This window comes from Parasteatoda tepidariorum, chromosome 6 (assembly GCF_043381705.1).
Source record: "Parasteatoda tepidariorum isolate YZ-2023 chromosome 6, CAS_Ptep_4.0, whole genome shotgun sequence".
NCBI classification, from domain to species: domain Eukaryota; kingdom Metazoa; phylum Arthropoda; class Arachnida; order Araneae; family Theridiidae; genus Parasteatoda; species Parasteatoda tepidariorum.
This window is the reverse complement of record NC_092209.1, coordinates 20,460,194-20,487,027: the sequence shown is the minus strand read 5'-3', so window position 1 is coordinate 20,487,027 and position 26,834 is coordinate 20,460,194. Positions and strand designations below refer to the sequence as shown.

Below are 26,834 nucleotides of genomic sequence, written 5' to 3'. Positions count from 1 at the left end.
CAGATGAGATTCAACGGAATTTGTTTTTTTCCCTCGCTTAAAATTTGCTATCCTTAATGTAAATACTTTTTTTGACTTCATTCTTGACAAGATGTCTTAAAATGAATTTTAAAAGTGGTTATAACTTAGAACTTTTTTACACGTATGCAAGCGTTTTCGATTAGATACCTAAATTTTATCAAAAAAAAATTTTTTTTCAGCACACCTATCTGAAAATATTATGAAATTACTTTAATATGATTTTTTAACGTAGCTGATAAAGTTTTTATAGTATGCGATTTAAGCATTTCTAGATTATGTTAACATGATTTTATTGAATTTAAAAATTACAGTTTTTGGTTACATAAGTAAAAAAAAACTTTTTAACTACAAGCAAAACTACATCTAGCAAGATTTAGTCATCATGTAAATAAAAATCATAATGAATTCCCATACTTAATCGTATTTGTAACTGGAAAATCAGATCCTTACATAAAATGATATTGAAAAATATTATTATAGTCGAAAATATTATTATAAGTATTCATGTAAATAAAAATTAAATTAGGAATATTATCGCGCCTATAGGAACTACCTTAAACATATAATCAAATGAGAATTATATTAGGCATGTTAATATACTAGGATTATTCTAAGCATTTTTTCATAAAAAATTACAGCACTGGCCAAATTATTTTTGTTATCTATAATTCAACGATATAAGACCAAAACAAAAATTATTATTTTTCAAACATGTATCATTTACATATTACTGCTAGACGATGATCATTTTAGCATATTTTGGGATACCTTTTTTTCACTGCTGCCTTTTGTTTAAAATATTTTTTAATTCATATCAATGTTTTCTTGTTTCATATTTTTACAAACCTGCGGCAGTTTTGTTTAATTGAGTTTCATAATTCTAACTTTGTGTATTTCAGGTCAAAATTTTATTAATTTAAACTTTGATCTGAAATTTAAAAAAATGGCTTTATGAAACCCAATTAAACAACACTGTCATAGGTCACTGTGACAACATGTACAGAGATGCCAACTTGCTCCGGACAGCAAATATATATTTTAAAGTGGTAGTTTATCAATTGTGATTCTTGGTTTAATAAATTCAATTTAGCACATTTTTATCCACCTCTGTTTCTAAACAATTTGTAGGTTTATACAATTTACCACCATTTCAACAATGTGATGCTAAACTTTTTCAAAAACTAGCAAGATCTGTCTAATATTTGTTAATTTAGTTTGTAGTTATTTATCGTTGAACTAGACGTGCAAGCTATGTAAAATTAGTATGGCGTTCAACATGTTAAAAACTTAAAAGCAATTTGATCAGTGAATTAGTTGCACTTTCATAAATTAATAAAATTCATTGTAATGAACGGAAGAGAGTGTTCTATTTTGGACTGGTGAAATTGTTTGCGCCATATAACGAAGAAATTTTGCATTCAGTATTGATACCTATAAAAACAGGTAATATCAATTGAGCTGGTTTCATTTTTAAGCTTTCACAGAGATAAATTAGATTACCTTTTGCATTTCATTACATTACATTACCGTTTAATAAATTCAATTTAGTAGATTTCTATCCACCTTATTTCTAAATAATTCGTAGGCTTATTTAATTCACCACTATGTCATGCTATATCTTTCATAAAGCAAGCAAAACTTGTCAAATATTTGCGAAATTTACTTTCTAGTTATTTACCGTTTCTTCTAAAATTATTTTGGCGTGTCCGGAGCAGTTGTCATCTCTGCATGTATGCGAATGCTTTTAAAAGAATTATTTTCGAGAAATTGTCATTGCAAACTTGAAATTAAAGAAAAACTGTTATAATTATTTGGATGTAGGTATATTATCCTATAGGAAGTATGTTATGCTATGCTCACTATTTGGCGCTATCATTGAGCTGGTATTCATTGGATCTCCCAAAACATTCCTGAACACCTGTGTCGGCCCAGAGTCTTTTCATTGCCAGAGTAAGTTCTTCTGAAAATGGCTCTGTGTCTTCCATTCTCGATACTACATCGAATACCATTTTACCATCAGCCTAAAAAGGAATAATTATTATTTCCTATACAATATTGTATGGTTAAAATTGTTTAATTTTAATAACAATATGTGAATTGAAATATTTGATGAACTATATCATATGATTATCATACATAGTTCATCAATTTTACATTTTATTTTGCTCCATGATTATTCATAATCATGGAGCAATCATGGATTATTCATAATCATGGATTGGCGGCATACCAGATGATTGGTATGCCGCCAAATCCCCCGGATTATCCCTGCAGTGCACTTGTCCTAGATTTGCTCAAACAGCTTTGTCAAGGCTTAGGACCGGCCATATTAAGTATTTGACCTTCAGAGCGAAAGAAAAGACTTATGCCTATTGTCATTGCTCGGCAATCGCTTCTCCATCTCATCTTTTGGATTGCATTGGTGCCTCTGTGAGGCAACTGATGAGTGATGGAGAGATTGTGTATGACTTGCTGATGCGACATGATCTTCTAGACTTGGTCTAGGGCTCTTGACCAAGGGGATAAGCAACAACAACAACAACATTTTATTTTGCTATCAATGTATAAAAAATTGTCAAATGAATTTTTCCCGTGTCAATATTGTATGAAGCAAAAAATTAAACAAAAATTCGATTTCATTAGTGGCAGATTCGAGGTTTTGGCATGGATTCTATGATATGGAGAAAAAAGTCATACATGACAGTATGACAAAAGTATGTCATAGATGACAGTATGACAAAAGTATTTCATACATGACAGTATGATCTCTTTCAGTATGACAGTCTTTCTGCACTCAAAAAAGTGCACTATACGTTGCAAGATGTTTCGTCCAGAACTTAATAAATCAGAATAAATCTGATTCAAGAGAAAGGAATCTGTAACGCTTAAGCAGTATTGGCTCTTGAGTGATTTGTAACTGCATCTTATCCTACAACAAATGCTGGTTGCATATTTTACAACACGTTATTAAAAAATAAGGTTTACAGAAAATACACATTTAATTAATCTAATATAAATAAAATCCCACCAAGTTTGAAAATCTGGTAACCTTTAATAGGTTATTTAATATTCGATATCGTATAAGCAATACGTAACTACAGTTATCAGATCCATATTACCTATCGTATACTGATTTAACAAAAAACAATTCATAAGGAATTCCTTAAAAAACTATTAACATTAATTTTATTCCGATTATTAATAATAAATAACACAACAAAAAACAATTAATAAGGAATTCCTTAAAAAACTATTAACATTAATTTGATTTTGATTATTAATAATAAAGAACACAACAAAAAACAATTCATAAGGAATTCCTTCAAAAACTATTAACATTAATTTGATTTTAATTATTAATAATAAAGAACACAACAAAAAACAATTCATAAAGAATTCCTTGAAAAACTATTAACATTAATTTGATTTTGATTATTAATAATGCAGAACACAACAAAAAACAATTCGTAAGGAATTCCTTAAAAAACTGTTAACATTAATTTGATTTTGATTATTAATAATAAAAAACACAACAAAAAACAATTCATAAGGAATTCCTTAAAAAGCTATTAACATTAGTTTGATTCTGATTATTAATAGTAAAGAACAAAACAATATGGAAATAAATAATTGTAAACATCAACATGAATCTAAAAGAAGGGATTGGATGCACTTTGTGTTACGTAGACGAAAGCAAAAAACAACGTGAATAAAAATTAATATCTTCACGCTGTTTTTTCTTGTTTTAGTATTATTATGAATAAAAGTTTGGAAAGTTAAATAAATTATGATAAATATGTAACGATAACTAAATAATGGTTTTCATAATTATGATTAACTTGCTATAAAGTAATATAAATTACAAAATAAGTTAACAAATTATGCCTTAAAATAAGTTATAACATATATTTAAGCTTATAAAGTTGTATAAAATATGTTCTAAACTTTTAATCTATAAACTTAACTTTTTTTTTATCTGGAAGAGTATTTATTTATTTTTATGATCATTTCTTATTGAGTTTTAATACTACACTGTAGCAAATTCAATATCAAATTACTGTGAAAAGTACCGGCACCAAGACTTTTTATCGTAAAATCCATTTTTACTGGAACATGTTACGAAACAAATAATCTAAGATACCGTAATTTTCAATTACAATAAAATTACTGAATCATTCCAATTAAATAAATATTATTGTAAAAATTATGATATAATATTTTAAGATAAAAATGGATTTTTGCGAGTGGTGCAAATCAGGTGCCAGTTCTTGCAATTTGATTCGAAATTTTTTACAGTGACTAAGGAAAAGTGCAACTGCTTATTTCATGCTTTTATAACATTTTATATATTATGTAATATATTAATACTATTTTAATAATATATATATTATATGAAAAATTTTTATCACTATTTTATTATTTTAAATCACGTGAGTAAGAAATAGGTAATAAATTCATATAAAATTGCTTGATTATTTTTAAAACTCAAGTGGCTATATTAAAATGTGTACGGGAGCACAGAGGTGCATAAAAATAGTAAATTAATGGGTAAAATTGTTTCTGAACAATAAGTTGACGAGTAGTTTAATTTTTCATTTAATCAATACATATTTCATCGGGAGCTGGAGCTAAGTCAGAAGTGGCAGCCGGCTTTACAGGTCACCTGATAAATTGGCACAATGCCAACTGAACATGGTAAGATAGATTTCTTTTAAACTTCTTGAGCTTTCGAATGACCATCAACACTTCTCAAAGCAAGAACATTTTCTTATTAGAAACTAATTTTATCGTTAAAAAGTAGAATTCGCTGGGAAAAATGTTCTTTTTTGCGACAAACGCTTATAATAAGAGTTATAATTTATTGCATTATTTGCTCTCATTAATTGTAATAAATCTTAGTAATTAATTAATGTAAGGTATTATGTTTAACCACATTTCCGTTAAAATTAAACCATAGTAACTTTTAATCAAGCTTCAGGATTTAATAAGAATCGTGTTTGATTCTATTAATTATTCTCTTTAATTAAAATAAGCCTATAATTCTAATTATTTAGGGTGTAAAGTATCAAAGATAGACCTATGCTGAACTTCCCTCATGTAGAGTATGCCAAGAACTGCCATTGATTTGGTAAGGCTTCTAATGGTCCTTAGATATAAACAAAAGTATAGAATCATTGCTACATAGCAGCTACAGTAAAGTCTTTCTCAAATACCGACTGCCAAAAATGACTTTTAAAAAGTTAAGTATTTGTATTTTATCTAAAAAAATAACCTTTCTTACACTTTTTATTATACAATGTTATAAAATCTCTCTTTTTATAAATTTTTGATACTATTCTGCTCCTTAATTTTCACTAAACTAATTTTAAAAAGGTCTTAAATAACCGTACTTTTAATGAAATGACGCCTACTTAAAAATTAGAACATGTTTTTTAAGCAGGAGTAACTTTTTTTGTAGGTGGTTTTATCTTCCTAATTAGCACACCTACACTAAATTGCTTTTATTTCTAAAAATAGCGCAAGATTATAAAAATAGTTTATCCTTCAAACAATTAAGTGATTTCTAAATTGAAAACTTAACTTTGAAATTTTAAGTATTTAGAAACAGGGAGTAGATTGGTTGAGTGGATAACCTTGAGTTAATTAAACTCTAATTTTATTGTGAAACTAAACAAACAATTTAAAAGCTAAATACAGAATGTTTAAAAAGGTAATAAATCTGATAATTTTAAAGATAATTTATTTGACAAAGTATCTAATTAATTCTATTTTTTTACTGAAAGTAAAAACTTAAGAAAGAGTTTCTTTTTTAAATACTTCTGTAAGTAAGTATGGATAATAATACACCAAAAAATATAGTTAATATTTTTAATTTGGAAGACATGAAATTTTTAGTGAAGAATAAAGGAAACCTTTAAACAAATATACTTCTTTTAATATTTTCAGTAATTAAATATTTTCGAATAAATATTTTGCTTATTCAGCTGTTTAGGTTAGCTCAGTCTGTACCTTCAATGTTGAATATTGCTACAAAAGGGTATAATATACTTTTTTTAAATTTTGAAGATAAAAAGATTTCGTAGAATGAGAAACAAATATTTATAAAATAGCAATAATATTAATATTTTAGTCAGGAGAGCGGTCCAAAGTGTGAACTCCTTAATGTTAATTTTTCTTTTTGAATATTTCACCATATCACGAGAGCATTTAAAGCAAATTAAAAAAAGTTTTGCTCGCAATTATAAAATTCATTTATCCAAATAAGATTTCATGCAAAATATAACTTTTAGTAAAAATTTATTATTTTTTTTAATAATTATCGAAAAAATTTTGAATTGTACAATTTTTTACATTATTTTAAAAAGTGCAATTTTAAATGACAAAATACAGAGTTTGTGCGAAATTGGAGGAGTAGTTCCTTAGAAATCGAATTAAAAAAATATGACTTTTTTCGAAATTCGATTTCTCAGGAATTATTCAACCGATTTTTTAATTTTTTTAAATCGCCATTTAAAAATGCATTCTTTGAAATGATGAATAAATTTGCATAGCTAAGATTTCAAAATTTTTTCGACTATTTTTAAACAAATTAATAAAAATAATAATTATTTACAGAAAGTTATATTTAGCATGGAATTATTTTTAGATAAACAAATTTTATAATTGCACTCAAAATTTTTTCAATTTGATTTAAAAGTTCTCGAGATATGGTGAAATACGCAAAAAGTATAATTAACATTAAGGGGTCCAAACATTGGACCGCTCTCTTGACATAAATATTGGGACTGTATTTCTAGATTACGGAATACGTATTTTTCATTGTTCAAATAATGTTCGAAAAACATTATCAAAATCACTTCTACAGTTACTTTTTAGTTATATAAGGCATATATGCTTCTAAATTCCAGTATATTGGTTAATTTGATTTCAGTTTTTGGAGCAAAAATCAGTTTTGGCTATATAACACTTCCAACTAGGTAGATATTATTAAACTAGTTTCACAATTCTGTTTTGGGTTAAAAACTAGATAGATGGATAAATGCCAATGTCCGTAACGTATAAAAAATATTAGAGTGAGGATCATCTCTAATTCGTAAAACTAATGATGAATAAAAGCTATCGAAATAGTGCAGTCTTTGATTTTATAGTACATATACCAAGTACATATATAGTATCCAGTATATTGGATTAGTTTTAGATAAAATATTCCTTTTGTGTTGAAATTTAAACTTACCCGCTATTAACAACGTTTTGCCATCTAGTTTACAAATTTTCATTTCTTGATCGATAAAATAAATTTCCCCCCAGTAAAATAACTGCGGATAATATTTTAGACTTCATCCATATTTCATGTTTTTTGCCTTTCAGAAAGTTTTATAGCTAATCGGAATAAATGGTAGGGAGGTTGGTACTTTATTTACGTCACACTAGAGCTGCCCAATGGGTTATTGGCGACAGTCCGGGAAGCATCCCTGAGGATGGTCCGAAGACATGTCATCGCAATTTTCATCCTCTGCGGAGAAGATGGCTTCCTGCTTTGATAGTCCGACGACTTGTTCGTGAAATCAAGCACTTTATGGTAGAACAGTTTAACGAGGACCAATACCACGCACTCTCGGTTCCTACGCAGGAAGATGAAAGTGGTCACTCACCGCTTACCGACCACAGCAGGTGATTCTTGACTTCGATGTTCTACTGGGAGCCGTGTCTTTAAGATCAGTCTACTGCGGAACCGAAATAAATGAAAGTTCCATGTTCAATATTGGTTGAGTATATGATAGGATTAGCATTATATCCCTACCTAATTAATTAATTTTCCCCCCAAGATTTTGGATCTCTATAAATAGGAAAAAATCACAATTATTGGATGTGAGCACAGAAAACCATCTTTGACCTTATAAACGTCTAATGCATTTCGCGATAAACATCGCAAGTATTTTTGGAAGCAACTGTTCTGCAAACTTTGTTGAAACTCAAAAAGAATGCCATGTTGAATATGTACTTCTTCAGGTGTTTGGTTGGCCGTTTCTGCATAAATTGAAAAAAAATATTATTTAATAATTTAGGAGAAAACAAGTCACTCTGAATGTCGTTTGCGTGACTTTGAAGTTCACAATGAGCTGATAAATAACAAGCGAATATTTAAATGCATAGAAACGACATTATTTTCTGATTTTCCTAATGTATTTTCTATAGAATTTGAAAATCATCAAAAGATTAAGATTTAGTAATTGACGAAAAAACAAATCATTCTAACCTTAAAATGTGTTTAGCATGATTTCGAAATCTGCAAGCTGGATGCTGATAAATGACAAACAAATATCGACATGCGCAGAAACGACATTATTTTCTCGTAGAACATATTTTCTCACCAGGTTGAAAGTCGCCAGAAGGTTATTTTCAGAATAATGACAAATTTAAGAATATTCATTCATATTTTTAATTTAAGATAAAGAAACAATTCTTACCTCCCTCTCATTATTACCAAATCCGATGCCTAAGTTAGGCATCGCCCTCAAAATGGCTACCATACTCTGTATTGTGTTACTATAAACAACGGGCTTGTACTGTTTAAAATCTTCTTGCGTAAAACCACTGTCATGAATAATTCTGAAAAAGAAAACAAAAAATACATCAATTTCATGATTTACCTTAATAAATTCACATTACTATCCAAATAAACAGTGGGATAGACTCTAGTTTTTTTTCCAACTTTTTAAACAATAGGATTCTAAACATACTCGGATAAAAATCGGTTCAACATTGAACCGATTTGTTATAGATGTTTTGAACCGTTTTATGGTACAAATTTTTCCCAACGTTGATAAGGTAATTAATTTATTAAATTTTCCATTCACAATTGTTTGGTGCAAAATGTTATGTACTTAAGTACAGTGAGCGAAAGAAAAAAAAAGATATTACCCTGAATAACTTTCATTCTAATGATCGTATTTTGAGGTACTAAAAGAAATCTGAATTGTTTCTGGGATTGACTTCAAATATACTAATTAATTAGTGCTAACTATTAATTAAGTTGCGAAGTCACACACAGAAACGCACTTTCTCTGAATAAACACACATATTTTTAACATATTTGGATTCCTGACCATCAAAATAGGGGTAGACAAAATTTTAAGTAATTAGATCAAACTTTAGGGTGCTGGGAAGTTTTATATATGTGGCGTCGTCCCAAAAAGCTGCCAAGAATTATCGCCACAGCAGGAATTTAATGTAACCATACTCTAGCCGCGTAATCGGCAAGAGAAAAATACTCCACTGCTAAGCAACCAAGCTGAGAGAATAAAAAATAATGCAATAAAAACTGGAGCTATTCTTCATTTTTGTGTTAACTCTGGTCGGAAAGACTTGATTTTCAAAAATAGTTAATAGAAAAATATCTTTAAGTTTCTAGGAACAGATTTGTTTTTAATTGATTACTGCCAAAAATGCAAAGATAGCTTTCGTTTTCATCTCCTTTAAAAATAAACTTTGTACCGATTTATAAATTATCTATAATTTTCCAAGATTTTAATATTTGAGCACATGAACTTTTTATAAGGCATTCTTTGTATCTAAATTATTTTCATCTTTTTTATATATGAAGATTACATACTAAAACCAAATTTGCATAATTTTTATTATATACAGGGTTGTAGGGCAAATCACGAAAAAGACACCGTTAAAATTGTAAAATATCGGGCGGGAAGAAATCATAATGCACATTTACAAGGTTTTCTATATATTTCTTTTACTTCTTTTATATTTCTTTACGGCGATATTTCTTTTTTTCTTTATAATTGAAGAAATTAGTTAATGTTACGTGACATTTTTAAAAGATTGAAAAATGCATGTTTAAGAATATTGTACAATTTAATTTTTAAAAAATCGCTTCATTCTACCAAATATGTGAGTTACCTGACTTTCTTTAGATAAAGATAATTTGCAAATAGCATCCTGGTGTTTTTATACATTCCGAAATCAATTTTCGTAAATTCACCATAAAATGTCGCTTAACATGTTCAACAATTACAATCACCAAATAATGCTAAATAATTTCTTTGCTTTATTACTTTTGTTTAAAACTTATTTTACGATTCTTACCATCATTACATACATATATCTGATACGATAGTCTCCTTTTAAACAGAATTCGTAAGGTCCTTAAGAAACTGTAATAACGGCAGCAAAACTAAGAAGATAAATGTATTTTATTGCAGTTATATTCACCATAGTATTAAATAATCAATTTCAATATATAGCTTCAAATATCTGATAACAAAATCTTAAGTTTAGAGCTTTTAATTTTAGAGTTAAAAATAACTTATTTCAATATTACAGTATTACTTATTTACATTATTTCAAAATAGATGCATTAATTTCATTAATGTTTTAAAGACGGCATGAACCCTGTTGAAATGATAATTTACAGATGTTTGCTTCCTTCTGCATAAGATTATGATCAAAATAATGATCAAGACGGATCCATTATACTTGTCGGTAAAAACTTCATTGGCTTCAAGAAATATGAAGAAACCAAACGCCCGTTCTGAAGACTCGCAGGATGTGAAAAAAGTGATATGAAACAGAAATGTGAAGTTGAAACAAGAAAACATAAGTAAATGCGGAAAATAAAACTTGAAAAACCGCAATATCCTGGAAAGGCAAATCAGGGCAAAATGCATTTCCTCATCTCCATTGTGAAATTAATATGGTTAACAAGAGAAGCAGCATTCATGTGAACAAAATAAGATTCCCGGGTATCAAGATAATGGGCCGGGTAATTTGGCAGGGGTGGTTAGAATTTTGTCATTATCGAGATTAAATTTATCTCCAAAGTGCAAAGAATGTGTAGGAATAGATTTGTCGTATTCTTGAAAAGGGACTTATCTACTGTGTTCCTTTAGTCCTTCGAGAGCGCTGAACGTTTGCTTCAAACGTTGCAATTCTCAGGGCTCGCTAGACGTTAATGACTAGTGACGTGAATTTTTGAGTGCTCAAAACGTGTTGATTTTTATTTACAGTTTCATATTTTTAGAAGGTACTGAAATTTTTATCTTCCCGCTTTAGTTTCTGGGGATTATCTATTTAATAATACAGTATATTAAATTAAAATATTTAATGCGATATTAAAATTAGTTTAACGTAAGATGGTGATTATGGTTCTTAGATTGAGAAAAACATATATAATTCATCAAACTTTCTAAGAAATTCAAAGCCGAACATTTTTCTTTATTTATTCATTCATTTATTTATTTATTTTAGTTTGTTTTATTTATTTATTTTAGTTTTATTTATTTATTTATTTATTTTTTGACTGCCGCTCTATAATACTTTTTTTAGGATGTTAAACAATTCCGCCTACAGTTGAAATGAAGTGGCTCGGTGGCGCAGTTGGTTTGTCGTCGCCCTTCTGAGCCCAAGTCTGCGGGTTCGATCCCCGATTCAGACACCGGATTTTCGGAATGCAGAAAATTCTCAGCTGCCATGTCGTATGATTATGCGGCATGTAAAAGATCCCTGGAGTGCCTTATTGGCTCTTGTCATTTCCGCCAAAATTAAATTCCTTGTGCACTTTATCATCCAAATAGAGTCTCGGTGCTGCCATCTAGTGTGGCAGAAACTAGACGTCCAAATTAACATGAACAACGGTATCTCACCCATTGTGGTGGTCCTGAAGGAGTGGATGCCACCTCTGGAGAACGCGCTAGGTCTGCTCATCGTCACGTCAAGACCGATTGTGCAGCTCATTGGAAATTTAAAAAAAAAAACAATTGAAAACAATATTTTGAACGAGTTAGCATCTCCGCCCTATTCGAAATTTTTAGAAAATATATTTTTTATTCCTCGATCCAAAATCTATTCTAGATATGTTCTAGTGTATACTTAAGGACATACTTTAATAGAATTTATCTTTTAATCCTTATTTTATTTTTTTGCTTAAATTACTCAAGTTATATGATTAAATGTATGAATAGTAAGTATGATGGTAAACGGTGCTTCTTACTACTTTTCCTAATTTTTCCTGCTGATCTTAACGGAATAAGTTTAATTTTAATAAGTTTAATTGTTTCTAACTGTTTCAGGCAATTAATATTACGTCCAAACAGATTTCAATTGAATTCAGGTTAACTTAATAATTCTCACGTTTTAATTTAGCATAACAGAAAAATTAAAATGTTTTTGTTTTTTTTACGTCAAAATAAAATAACATTTTATATTTCTAATTTCTAAAAGAAGTATATTAAAACTATTTGCTGAACATATTAATTGCAACTATAAGATAAATTGTGATCCAAAAATTTCTTAATATATCTCATTTTAGTACAAAGGAAATTCTAAAGTTAGGAAAAGAGCATTTTTTGAAATCTTTCTACAATTTTCTATTTTCAGTTTTGCTGTTTAACTCAAATAACGCACATCGAGCATTTTCCTGATATAATAATATTTTTTGAATTGTGCTAAGGTTGAGAAATAATATTAACTTTTTAAGCAAATTTTTTCAACATTATCCTTTTTAAAAGAGCAACTTTCTTAAAGTTAGCGGGAAAGAATAAGTTTGAACGTCAAAATAAAAATGCGTTTCCATATTTGCTAGTTCATTTAAAAAACAAAGCAAACTGTTGTATTTCTTGCTGTGCACACATACGCATTTACTTTTCATTACTCAAATACATGAGAAATAATAAAAAAAGACATCTCTTTATCTTCTGTGAATTAATCTGACAAAAGACAATTAATTTATCTTTATTTTTCAAAAAAATAGCATACTTAGTAAATAGTCAGCCGTTTTGCATCGAATAATTTTGATCAGCAGAATATTTTAAATTTCTTAACAAGATTTAATTTTCAGTTTTCTTTTAATAAAAACTTAACAATAATTTAAAAAGGTATTTTACTTTAAAATCAAACCTAAATTAAAGTACTAAAACAAATGATTAATATATAAATAATATACGTGGTAGTGTAAAGAATTAGATTTTGAGGAATGTTAACATTTAATTAAATAGTTGGTAAAGTAATTCAGTGAAACCCGAGTGAACAGAGATTAAAAAAATTTATTTTAAGATTAAGACGATTTATAAGATGTTGAGAAATTTTAAGATGCTTAAAAATGTTGACTGCGTATTCGTACTAATAGTTATTGATTAAAAAAATATATTTTTTCAAATCTATGCATACGTTTTTATATAATTGAAATTTTTTCTATTGAGAGAACAAACTGAAAATAAAATTTAAAAAATCTGATGTCTAATCACATTCTATCAGAAACATACTTTTATAAAACTTGACATTCGTTGAATAAGGTGTTTTTCATTAAATAAAATTTTTATTCAGATCTCTTTATTAAATTACGAATAAATTTTTAGACGAATAAAAAGGAAACATAGTATTTTATAATTAAAAAGAAGGATTAGCAATCTGCTATTAGCGAAAAAAATACCAATGAAATTTTCACTACGCCCGCGTAAGTCAAGTCTCTCGTGAGTTATCTATATTTAAATCTTAATCGCCCCCCTTAAAACATTTCTTCATTATCACCAAATTATTTTTTTAAAATTAATTAATTTTAATTCTTCTTGGCTTCTACTTAATAAAAACTGTTGAAACTTCAGATTTTGCAATAGAAAAATACGTAGGTAGGTTAATATGGTATAAACAAATTTAGAACTCAAAGTTTTTTCATCCACAATTAAATTAAATAACAAAAAACAAGATGTAATTATTAAAAATTATTTTTGCATGAAATTATCTTTGGGTAAATGGGTTTTATGAATGGGTGCAACTCTTTTTGGAATTGCTCAATTAGTTTTAAAAATATGACTATAAACACAAAAGGGGAAATTAACATAGGGGTCTGAACTTTGGATTGCTCTCCTGACGAAACTCTGGATACCATATTTACCAGATTGCGGCTACCCCCTACATTTTGAAGGTTAAGAATCCAAATATGTAAAAAAAATACATATGTTTATTGAGAGAAAGTAAGTTTTTGTGTCCAATTTCGTAGCTTAATCAATAGTTAGCACTACATAAATAGTGTATTTAAGAACCTCCAGATTGTTAAGATTGACACTTAGTACGTGAAAATCCAAGTATTAGAACGAAAGTTATTCAGGATATCTTTTTTGTTTTGCTCATTGTACAAGAAGAAATGAATTTTATGATAATAGATCAATTTGACAAGGATTTAAGGTTACAGTAATTTAAACGATATTATAGTTCTGCGTTTGGAAATGTTTCTAAATGTAGTATAATAAGATCTGCTTCACTGTATGAAATTTAAGATTAAATTGCGGTAAAACGTACTTTTTACCGTAAAATCCATTTATACTGGAGCAGGTTACGGAACAAAAAATCTAATATATTATAATTTTGACAGTAACAATTACCGTACAATCCCTTAATCACTCTAATTAAATAAATATTATATAAATTGAAATAAATAAAATTAATTAAATAATTTTACTTTCTACTTAAATTAATAAATACATAATAAATAATAATATAAATCCTTGAATCACTCGAATTAAATAAAATTAAATAAATATTTTTACTCTGTAATTGAATAAATATTTTTACTCTCAAATAAAATAAATATTTTTACAGTAATATAGTAAAATCTCTGTATCACTCAAATAAAATAAATATTACTGTAAAAATTTTGATATAATATTTTACGGTAAAAAGGAGATTGCATCCAAAATGCCGGTACTTTATACCGTAATTTGAACCGGAATTTTTTATAGAGCACTATAAATAAGAAACTACATGTAGTTTCTTATTGAGACCACTGTTAGGTTTATAAATATTATTCTGCTAAAATACACTCTATAACAAAAAAATCGACGCTACCAAGAAGGAGTTGTCCGATTGAAACGAAAATTGGTGGATAGGAAGACAATGTACATAATAGTAAATGATTAAAATTTCAGAACATCTGAATAATTTATTGCAGAGTTACAGTAACAAGTTCAATAAGGTGTTGACCCGCCTATAGCTTGGATACAAGCTGCCACACGGCGTGGCATAGACCGATAAAGCTCCCGGATGGTCTCTTGCGGTATTTCCTGCCAAATTCGATCCAATTGTCGAACGAGGTCATCAACATTCCGTGCCAGATGCAATCGCCTTCCCATCATATCCCAGACATGCTCGATGGGAGAGAGATCTGGTGATCTGACAGGCCAAGGAAGAGTTTGACAAGCTTGCAGACAGTTTATAGCAACACGTGCCGTATGTGGTCTGGCATTGTCCTGCTGAAAAACCAGCCCAGGGGGCTGCAAAAGAAACGGTAGCAAAACAGGTCTTAGGATGTCGTCGACGTACCGCTGTGCAGTAAGTGTACCTCTAATGACGACCAAAGGGGTCCAGCTGTCAAAGAAAATGGCACCCCAGACCATAATGACTTGTTGAGGGCTGGTGTGGCATGCAATAGCGAAGGCAGGAACCCCCCTCTGCTCTGTGCGTCTCCAAACACGTCTTCGATGATCGTCAGGACACAGTTGGAAGCAGGATTCGTCGCTAAAGACTATGCGTCCCCAGTCGGCATCATTCCAGCCATATCTGTTCAAAACATTTATGCATACGAAATTTCAAAGCAATCGGATAACTGCTTCTTGGTGCATCGATTTTTTTGCTATAGAGTGTATTTATCTTTTATAACACTGATAAGCTGGTTCAATTTGGCAAAGTCTTAAGGTTGAAGCAATTTTTGACAATGATATGGTTCAATACTCTCAAAAACTTTTAATACTCTTAAGAGAATGAATGCTTTCATATTCGTGATATCATAATTATTCAAAAAAAAAAAAATGCTAATGATTTGCTTTCTTCATGCAATAGCAGCTTAGCCGCTACAACTGTAAACAATTTAAAAAAGTGATTGAAGAGTTATTAAAGCAACAAATTGGTTTTACAAACTCTTGAACCGAGTTATATTTTTAAATTAAAGGAAAATATAGATGTTAAAACAGTCCAATTTGATTTTTAAAAGTGAGATGAAAAACCAACCTCATAAAACATTTGTCATCATTTTTTTTAAAAATGGCCATTCTGAATTAGTAAGAAACTAACTAGTTAAAATTTCTACGTCATGCTGGTCATTTTATTTTGTTTCATAACCGTCGTTGAACAGCCGACCCAATTCTGGGTTTACGACAACTAATGTTCAACTCCGTAGCCTTGTAATTTCGAACCAAATCCAGAAGACAAGGGAACTCCTGAATCAAATATTGCGAGAAATTTGCCTTTGTGGAGGACGTTTTGATGGAACAAACCCGCATTTGCGTTATATGGAGAGAAAAACCACGAAGGCCTCCTTTTACCTGACGACAAGGGGACTCTGACCCATGATCCGTCTACCACTGAGGATATTTTATGACAGCACTGTGGCTGGTGGGAGCCGGGTGTGGAATTCGTATCTACCAGTCATCGAAGGGATTTGAACCTGGTTAAACTCATTGGAAGTCAAATCGGTCACCACGTCTTGTATGCTAGTCATTGTAGAAGTAGGAGTTCGTTCGTTTTTTTAATAATGTAGATCAGCGGTTCCCAATTTTTTACGGCTACGGACGGAACCCTAAGTAATCGAGCATCTGGACTAGTTCTGAATTTGTTTTTGATTTATGCTGGTCATTTTTATTTCATTTCATAACTGTCGTTGGAAAGAAGACCCAGTTTTGAGTTTATGACACCCACGGTTAGTCTGACCGGCAAGGGGACTCTAACCCATGATCCGTCTACCACTGAGGATATTTTATGTGAGCATTGTGGTAGGCGTAAGCCGGGTGCGGATTCACCTCATTAGAAGGCGAACGCTCTATCCACCACTGTTCATATGCTGGTCGTTGCAGAAATATGATCTTGTTCGTTTTGTTAATAATGTAGAACAACGGCTCCCATTTTTTATGGCTATGGAACCCTAAATGATCTAGTATCTTCAAATAAAATGAAGAAATGAAAAAAAATGTTCCACAATTGTTAAAGATTTATATTAAAAGCATTTTATTTTAAATACGTTTAATATATACAGGGTGTTTATAAAGTCCCGGACCCGTTTTGATGTTTATTAACTCATAAAATGATAAAGATTGATTAAAATTAATAACATAAATGGCTAGATAGACTCAAAAAGTTTCATGACCTTTGTCAATGAACTTCCACGTGTGCCCCCTTCGTCGCACGGAGAATATCAAGTCGATAGTCAATTTCACGCTAGGTAGCGGCAAGCATGTCGGCATTCACAGAGGTTGTAATTCTGGCTTTTAGGTCATCAATGTTCGACACGATCCTCCTGTAAACATTGTCCTTTATAAATCCCCAAAGAAAAAAGTTCAGCGGCGTTATATCAGGTGATCTGGATGGTCAAGGAATTGGACCTCCTCGCCCAATCTATCTTCCTGAAAAATGGTCATGCAAAGAACTACGAACGATGATAACCCAATGAGGTAGTGCACCATCTTGTTGCAAAAAGACATGTGGCTAAAGCTCTTCTAGTTGTAGAAATACGAAGTTTTCCAACATGTCTAAGAATACGACTGATGAGCCCGACGACTGATGAGACAGGAAGATGGATTGGGCGAGGAGGTCCAATTCCTTGGCCACCCAGATCACCTGATATAACGCCGCTGGACTTTTGTCTTTGGGGATTTATAAAGAACAATGTTTACAGGAGGATCGTGTCGAACATTGATGACCTAAAAGCCAGAATTACAACCTCTGTGAATGCCGACATGCTTGCCGCTACCTAGCGTGAAATTGACTATCGACTTGATATTCTCCGTACGACGAAGGGGGCACACGTGGAAGTTCATTGACAAGGGTCATGAGACTTTTTGAGTCTATCTAACCATTTATGTTATTAATTTTAATCAATCTTTATCATTTTATGATGTAATAAACATCAAAATGGGTCCGGGACTTCATAAACACCCTATATTATTTAGTGATCAGGACATTATTGGAACTGTTTAGTAACTTACTTAAAGTATTATATCCTTACGACATTTATTGAGAAAACTTCTTTCTACTTTATAGATTGGAATAGAATTTTATGAATTCTCCAAAAGATCCTTTTCCAAAATATTTTTGATTACTTCTAGTCTATTTAAAATTTGAACGATTAATTTAAAAAGATATTTAGTTGAGAAAACATGTATCGATTAAATATTTTAACAAATCATTTTCTCCGATGTATTTAATTCAGTCAAGTTAGGGAAAGTTTTTTTTTCTTTCTGATAATTGTATTTTTTGACTACTAGCAATTTCTTTTACTTTTTAATAACTTGCAATTTTAAATTTTTTTTAAAATAATTCTTTCTATAGCAAAATAGCCTCCTTTGTTTCTTGGGAAGTATTTTGTACCTATAAACAAAGAATGGAACAAAATAGTTTTGCAATAATAGAGTCATTATAAATGTTCCTACGGCAATTATTTCCCCATCATTCCTGGAAATGTAATATCACTATCTATATTAATGAGTTTGCGTACATTATTTAGTTTTTCAAGTAATTGCAATTGTTTGTTTTGCAAAAATGTTCAAGGTTTCTGGGAAAGTTTCCAAGAACTTGCTTAGAGTAATGGTACCTTTATTAAAAAATTCATATTTTTATCAGTTTATTAATTAAATAAAGTTATAAGTATATAAACTTTTTTTGCTCAACAATATAAAGTGCGTCATTGTTTAAAAATACAGATCGCACTTCTATAAAATCAAGAAGCTTTATTTTGCAACCTACCACTTTAAATATATATTGAGGTAGGGAAAAGTTTCTTGCTTTTCTACATTAAATCACCAAAATGAAACACTTCTACGATCTTTTTCTTTGATTTTGAAAAAAGATTAACGTCCTTTTAAAAGAAGCTTTACACAAATACATTTGGCTTAATTTTGTCCTCTTATTTACAGAGAAAACTAAAAAGTCTTGTACGCTAAGGAATATCACTTCATTTGAAAAATCGTGTTTGGGTGATTCTCTGGAGATCACGTGTCAACGATATTATGGAAATCAAGGGTCCGCATATTGAATGTCTCTTTGCAAAATATGTCGACTGCGGTAAAATTATCGAACAATCGTTTATCTAAGATATATTTTTCTTTCAAATTCCACTTTTTAAAATTTTCATTAAAGCAATCGGTTTATTACATAAAAATCTATACTAACTAACAAAACGTGTTCGACTAAGCATGGAAATAAATTAATCGTTTTCGCGGTTATAAATAATTTTATCAAATTATAAATCTTTCGAAGCGACAATGGTAAACTGAACTTATCGAACCAAAAGAAAAAAAAACCCATGCAATAATTTTATAAATAATTTTAAATCATTGTTCGGTAGCAAAATCGCCTCCTTTGCGTCACGTACCTATTCTATGCTGTTACTATAAATAAAGAATAGAACAAAATAGCCTTGCAATAATAGCGCCATTTTAAGTTTTCCTATCGCTATCACTTTCAATGTGTTCTCGGAAATATAATATCACTTACAGTATTGAATGAGAAAAGTGCTAAAAGAAAGTATATTGCTATATTAGTAGCTATATTTAAAAAAATGACCGTGGGTAAAGAGGTAAGAAGAGATTCTAAAAATAGAACTATGATCTCGGTCTTCTATTAGCATCGACAATTAATGGCAAAGGTGAAGATATATCGTTTGTGACGTCATCTGATGACGTTGGGCGGTTAGGGATTTTGGGATGATAATTAGTGTAGCGCTCTGTCGCCAATAAACTCGCCATGGGATCATGTGCGACGTTCTACAAAACTGGGAATACATTGGGGAAGTTTTCAAATGGTAGTTTAAAGAACTTTTTATAAACAAAAGGATTTACCAGAATGAAAAAGATTACAACCTTTTCGCTAATGGCTTAGATGAAAAGGTCGTATGTTGTTCAGTTTGATTTTACCCCTGAACTTTCTGGAACTTTGTCGCTCGACTTGGAATGTTATTTGCATGGAATAAAATTTTCTTTTCCATAACGGTTTATGCAAATTTCATGGTTCATGTTTCAATAACTTTTAAACTTATAATGTTACAAAAGTTGAAGTAAATGAACTTTCGCAATTCTCTATTTATATAAACTAGCCTTATGACCTTCATAAGTTCAGAAAAGCTGCCATGTTTATTTTAAACTGATTAAGTTATAAAAGTTGAAGTTAATGAACTTTCACCAATAAGAATTGATTTAAATTTTTAGTTTTATGTCGTTTAAAGATTCTGGAACGCTGCGATATAATGAAACTTTTTTGTAATCTCGAATTCTATTGGTAATAAGAAATATAAGTTGAGTACTTACAACTCGAAACGAAGTGAAGTAATTATGTCTAACCATGTGATTTAAATCAGACTTAATTGGATACCTGCAAGCGACGTCACACGTGTGTGGCTTCTGAATCAATAAATGCAAATATTTGCCTATGATCACGTTATTTGCAGCTATCCAATTGTCCTAATGATATTAAAATGCTAAATGAATCAGTCTATTGACATTCCAAAATTTTGAATAAATATACAAATTTGTGGTGTGTAAAATAAAAGAACAAAGATTTTTAAAGTAAATAGTCATTAAAGAATAAGGGCTAGCTCGCAAATTGAAACAATGATCTAATGAAATTGTGGGTATCTAGATCTTTTGATATGGTGTTTTCAAAAGTTTTTGAATTGAGCAAAATTTTAAATAGAACATTCTGCAATTTAGATCAAACATGTTAAAATAAAACAAATTAAACATATATTGCATTCAACAAATAACCTTTCAAAAGGCAATATGAGTCTGATTTAAAGATGCAAACAAAATGTGATTAAACATTCATATCTTATATGAACATTCATATCTTATATTACATTATCGGTAATCACAAGTCTAGACTTGTTTATCTATTAATCTATATATGTACAGTATATAGTGATCGTTGAAAAAGAGAATTTAATCTCAAATCAATCATACATATTGGGAGTTACAAAGGATTTATTAAAATTATGAAAACCATTTTAGATAACACATCTGTGTTAGAATTCGAAATGTTAACCATGGAATAAACAGTTTTTTTTGTAATATGTAAGGTAAAACTTTTTGTTATGTAAAACGCGCTTTAAATACGCTACACTGGGGAACAAATTATTTGTTGTATTTGTGCAAGTACTTGATCTTAGCTAATCCGATGTGGGGATTAAAAATCTATAACCACTGAACTATTTTTGCTCCGAAATCTACAGATATTTTTAGTTCAGTTTATTTATAAAGTTACAAAATACACTTGTCTTATTTTAAAATACATGTTTTAATACCCGTTGTTGATTAGCCAACCCAAATTTGAGTTTGACTACCAATGTTCAACTCCGTAGGCTTGTAATTTTGAACCCAATTCAGAAGACAAGGGAACTCCTGGATAAAGTATTAGGAGAAATTTGCCTTCGTGAAGGACTTTTCGATGCAACTAACCCGTATTAGCGTTACATAGAGAGGAAAACCACAAGAATCTCCCACAGTTATCCTGCACTCCTGGATCAGTATCCCAAAAGGAATTGACTTGTTATGAAAACTCGGAGGACTTTGTGACCCCAACAGATTTAAAGCGCACCAGTTACCATTTAAAACGCGGGATTCTTCGGTTGGCTGGATTCGAATTTCTGTTCATTCACGAACACGAGTTCAACGCCCTACCGACCGCACTATCCTGGCCGTATAAGATACATTTTATTTTATAACCGCCGTTGAACAACAGAGCAAATGTTTCGGGTTTACGACTATAAATGTTCAACTCCGTAGCCTTGTAATTTTGAACCCAATCCAGAACACAAAGGAATAAAAAATTGGAAGAAATTTTTGCTTTAGAGGAGGACTTTTTGATGGATATAACCCGCATTTGCGTTAAATTGAGGGGGAAATCACGAAAACCTACCACGATTAGCCTGATGGTAAGGGACTCCATCTCATAATCAGTTTACCATTGATGATATTTTACGTCAGCACTGCGTTCAGTGCAAGCCGGATACGGAATTCGGCATCGACCAACCATCTCTGGGATTCGAACCCGGTTCAGCTCATAGGGAGGCAAACGCTCTATCCCCAAAACCATCACGACCCTATAAAATACTTTTGAAAATAACTTTAAAGTCAAACAACAGATGACCTTAACGTAACTTGTCATGAATTTAAATGAAACATCGCCTTATTTCTACCACGCCCAACGTACCAGAGAAGTGATGACGCTTAGTGTTCACTTGAGTAAATTTTTAAAAATTTGTTTCCCAGTGTCATTATTTAAGCTAAAGAAGCCTATATGGTAACAGTAGCTGATTTTTTTTCCTTCTGAAACTGACTTAGTAGTAGAGCAGACAAGTTGTTTAAAAAACTCTGACCAACAATTAGCATAAAACAATTATTTTTGATGAAATAAGGTTTTTAAAATGTTTTTTTTTTCCTTTCGAAAATGAATGAAAATGGAAATGAATTATATGCAAAAGTTATCTTTGAAAATCAGAATTTTGCATCGGTTTTTAATATCTTATTTCGCTTGGCATTTATTTGAATAGTAGTTCCGAAAAATGTATAAAACCATTATCTCCACGCAGTAAATTTAAAACATGTTATTTATTGAAGTTACATTTAGAGTACATATGAGTGTTTAAAAAACATTTTAAATTCTAATTAGAGTTTTAGTTCTTCAGATTGTATTTATGCTCTAATTAATCAGTCCCAAGCGTGGAAATATATGTATCACAAAATATTTAATTTTATATTATTAACATAGGATATATTGGATAGGGATATTCAGCTTCTTCAATTATTAGTACTAGGAATGAAAGATTTCAGTCTTTAATAGTTTGAAAAAGAGACGTGTTCCAGAAATAAAAAATTTTAGGTTAAATGGTTGCTATGTAATAAAAAAAAAGTATGAATATGAATATGAAAATTTATGCAGTAAGTATGGGCTAATCGGTAAATACAAAGGCGAAAATAGAATAAAAAACTTAAACCCAGTCCAAGGCTTAATTTTTTCATTATTTGAATAATAATAAATTATTGATTATTGTTGTACCATTATTATTTTCAAGTCATTTATTTGATAGACAATTGCATTTTTTTTTTACTTTACGGATCACATTTGTGAATTTATAAATCGAATTATGTTGTAGTTTCATTTTACGAACTATTTTAATGATCTTTAGTCACGAATTAATTATTTGTTTTTAAGTCGTAGAATCTAGAATAATAGAAATATCGTTATATTCACTATTCTATCAAGATTTTACATATTGATTAATGATGTGAAAATATATGTTTAAAAAAATTATTGTCTTCTTAGTTAAACAAGATATTATTTTCTTAGTTGAAAAGTTATTGATTCCAAAAACTGTTTCATTGAGGTACTAAATTTAATCCATGAAATAAATTCATAATATAAATTGTAAGTACATAATCAAAATGTTTAATAAACTTTAATTAAATTAAAAAAGTTTTAAAATAAAGATATACTCTGTATTATTAGCTCTTTTTCTCTTGCATTTCAAATCACAACAATATTAAATTAGAATAAAGCTAAAAAACATGGAATTGGTATACCTGCACAAATAATGTAACAGACATGCTATACGTTTGGTTCTTTTGTACCGAACCATCTTCAGTGACAAACGCAGAAAGAATGGCTTATTCTGTGTTCGAACACTAAAAGAAGTTTTTCATTATAGAACTGGAACTATAGTATGTTTGTTTACATGGTATTATTTGAGCTTTATCCACGCAAAGTTTATTCCAATGTTAACCCTTTCTTCACTTGGTGTGAAAATTGTTGAGTTTTAATAAAAAATCTAAACAAAGCTTAGTATACAGATTAAAAATAAACAAAATAAAAATTCAAGGCAAAGAAACAACGTGTGTTGTAACGACGAGCAAATAGGGCGAAGGCTATTGAAATATAGTTGCTATTAAATGCAAATTTTAAATATTAACCTATGAATGCCTGGCTACGAACATTGCCATATGCGCCATGAACATTGCCACAAGCAAAAAGCGACGTCACAAAAAAAAGAGGTAGTGAATATCCATTTACATTCAGTGGATATTTTGTTCTGTCATCTACCACTTTAGCTTAAAGAGGCTACAGTGCGTTGACGTCCGATATAAATATAATTAATTATTTTAAAAAGATTATGTGGTCAGACAAAGCTGTCTTGCCACAGAAAGTAAGTTGGTTGTCTTGTTATGAACATGAAAAACAAATCAATGATAAATCTATAAGACATTATATAGAATCAAAGGTCCTATACACAGCTTCAGCAGTATCAAGGCAAATGTCCGAATTAAGACCTTCTTGTGGACAGTCTCACAACTAATCTGTAACTACTAAACTAAACTAATCTGTTGCAAGATGGCCAAAATGGCAGGGCAGGAGAAAAGAGGTTCAGGTAAACAAAGTTAGTGCTAATAGTAGAACACTTTCATCGTCATTTCTTATACAATTTAATGCAATATCTTACGAAAAAATGCAATTTCTAACGCATAACTATACAATATCTTACGCATATCTATGCAATATTTTACGCATATCTATGCAATATCTTACGCATATCTATGCAATATCTTACACATATCTATGCAATATCTTACGCATAATTCTCTTTCGAAAAGTAACTCTCTTCCCTAAATGTTTGGCAACTCCTGGGTAACAATTATTATTGTATGGAAGAATAATGTGTATAAAAATATATGACTAAAATGAACAAAATAATTTCTATCGAAGTATATTGCTCTAATACCGCACATATAATATGTTGCTTTAGATATCGCTTTACGATTTATATCTGCTTTATATTGCTGTATGTTTTATGCTTTAGATAAAAGTGTAAATGCTAATTTATAAGCTGAAACCGCGATCTATAATAAAAGACAATCCATTCTGACGTCATCATGACGTTTTCTATAAGGTTTCTTCCAGCTCAACGGTCCTCTGTGCCCTCCAGTAACACTTAAAGGAAACGGTTAGTTGATACAGTTTATTTAAATAATTAACACTCTATGGTTATAATTAAGTGTCCCTGTCATTCGATTTATTCTTTACGATTATATCATGCACAATGGTTAGATTCATAGCAGGAAGAAATGAATGAAATACTTTTTCTGATAGAGATTAGTTTTTAAAAAGTGTTTTTTTCTTGCTTCATTCCAATAAAATATTTGAATAAAGATAGGATAGTGTGAATTTAATATAGTGTTTTGTATTTTATTATTGCGTATTTGTGCAGAAACATAAAAATTTTCTTTTATTTCAGATATTTGTTCTATTATACGTAAAAAATATTTCTGTCACATTTTAAATTGCTCTTGTTTCCACTAAAAACAGAGTTCTACGTTACTTTGTTTAACAGAATCAATTACAGATAGTTCAACAGAATCCAATTTTACTATAAACAGAGAAAAGGAACAAAATATACACAAATAACGCTTTTCCATACTAATTTTTTCCATTAGTTTGAAAGGATTAACGGTGCAAGTCATTCGTGAAAATGCTAATAACATTCATAATTGAAATAAATATAAAAACAAAAAAGGTGAGAAATTAAAATATTTTAATTAAATAGTAATTTACTTTGCAAAGTATAATTTTATCTTCATTAACACACGGCATTATCAAAGAATAATTAACGTCGAAGCATTTTATACAACTAAAATGAAACACATAACCAAACGATTATTAAGAACTTCATAAATTCAATTAAAACCAATAAAAGAATACGATAAAATCATCAATCAAACAAATAGTTCAGCTTTTTGCCGTAGTGTGGTGATAAAATCATTTGGGCAAGTGTTGCCAGTTTGCAGCGCATTAAAAGAAAAAAGCATTCTCTTTCTTATGCTATAACAATAAAGAGAAAACTTTATATTTCTCTGTGGCTTAATCAGCAGCAAACAACACTGCCCATTTCATCGGTGAAATTTTCGTCCCCACATAGTTTTTAATATTTTTTTGATTAAACTTATTACAAATATATGTTTTTTTTAAAGAGTTCAAATCGGAGTAGAAGGGACAATTAAGAGTATCGATATGTAGCATTAAGCCTAATGATGAAATTCGTATTCTAAAGCAGCAGAAGACAGTCATAACTTCAATTTGACGAAATATTGCCTCGGCGCATTCACCAAAAAATAGTTTCATGAAAAACAATCCAAGAATTAAATTTCATCAAAAAATAGTATTTCAATGATTTTATCCTAGACAATCCGTTAATCGTTCATTAAATGTAGCAACTTGTCAAGAAAAAAAGGGTTTGTCTCATCACTTCTGTTCCATTAGCATTAAGCCTAATGATGAAATTCATAGTCTAAGGCAACAGAAGACAGTCATAACTCCAATTTGATGAAATATTGTCTCCACGTATTCACCAAGAAATAGTTTCATGAAAAACAATCCAAAAATTCAATTTCATCAAAAAATAGTATTTTAATAATTTTATCCTAGTCAATCCGTTAATCGCTCATTAAATGTAGCAATTTGTCAAGAAAAAACGGTTTTGTCTTATCACTTCTGTTCCAAGTGTTGAAGCTTCATTCAGAGGCAAATAGAGTTCAGCCATAATTTATCCATGTTGTTGGAGTTTCGCCAAAAAAGTATTCGTCCCTGGAATTGAGAAATCAATCTTTTTTGTATTCAGAACACCTAATGTTGTGCTACTTTATTTCTTCCTTTTTTATTGGGAACAGAATTTATCACATTTTTTACTCGCTTTGAAGATATTCTTTTCCTCCAACTCCCTTTGACAAGGAATTTATTTTTGATTTATGTTTTCTCCGAGAAAATTTTAAAATGCGTAA

The 26,834-nt window shown here is 30.0% G+C and overlaps 1 protein-coding gene across 1 annotated transcript in view; it reads right to left on the bottom strand.

Annotated features, from left to right (window-relative positions):
* LOC107443225 (G protein alpha o subunit) overlaps positions 1-26,834 on the bottom strand; it is a 124,575-nt gene that overhangs the window by 22,131 nt on the left and 75,610 nt on the right. Inside the window, exons 3-4 of the mRNA XM_021144307.3 lie at positions 8,490-8,631; positions 1,882-2,042 (exon numbers count right to left, since the gene is read on the bottom strand). Of these exons, the coding sequence (XP_020999966.1) occupies positions 1,882-2,042; positions 8,490-8,631 (303 nt within the window). The remainder of the gene's footprint in view (positions 1-1,881; positions 2,043-8,489; positions 8,632-26,834) is intronic.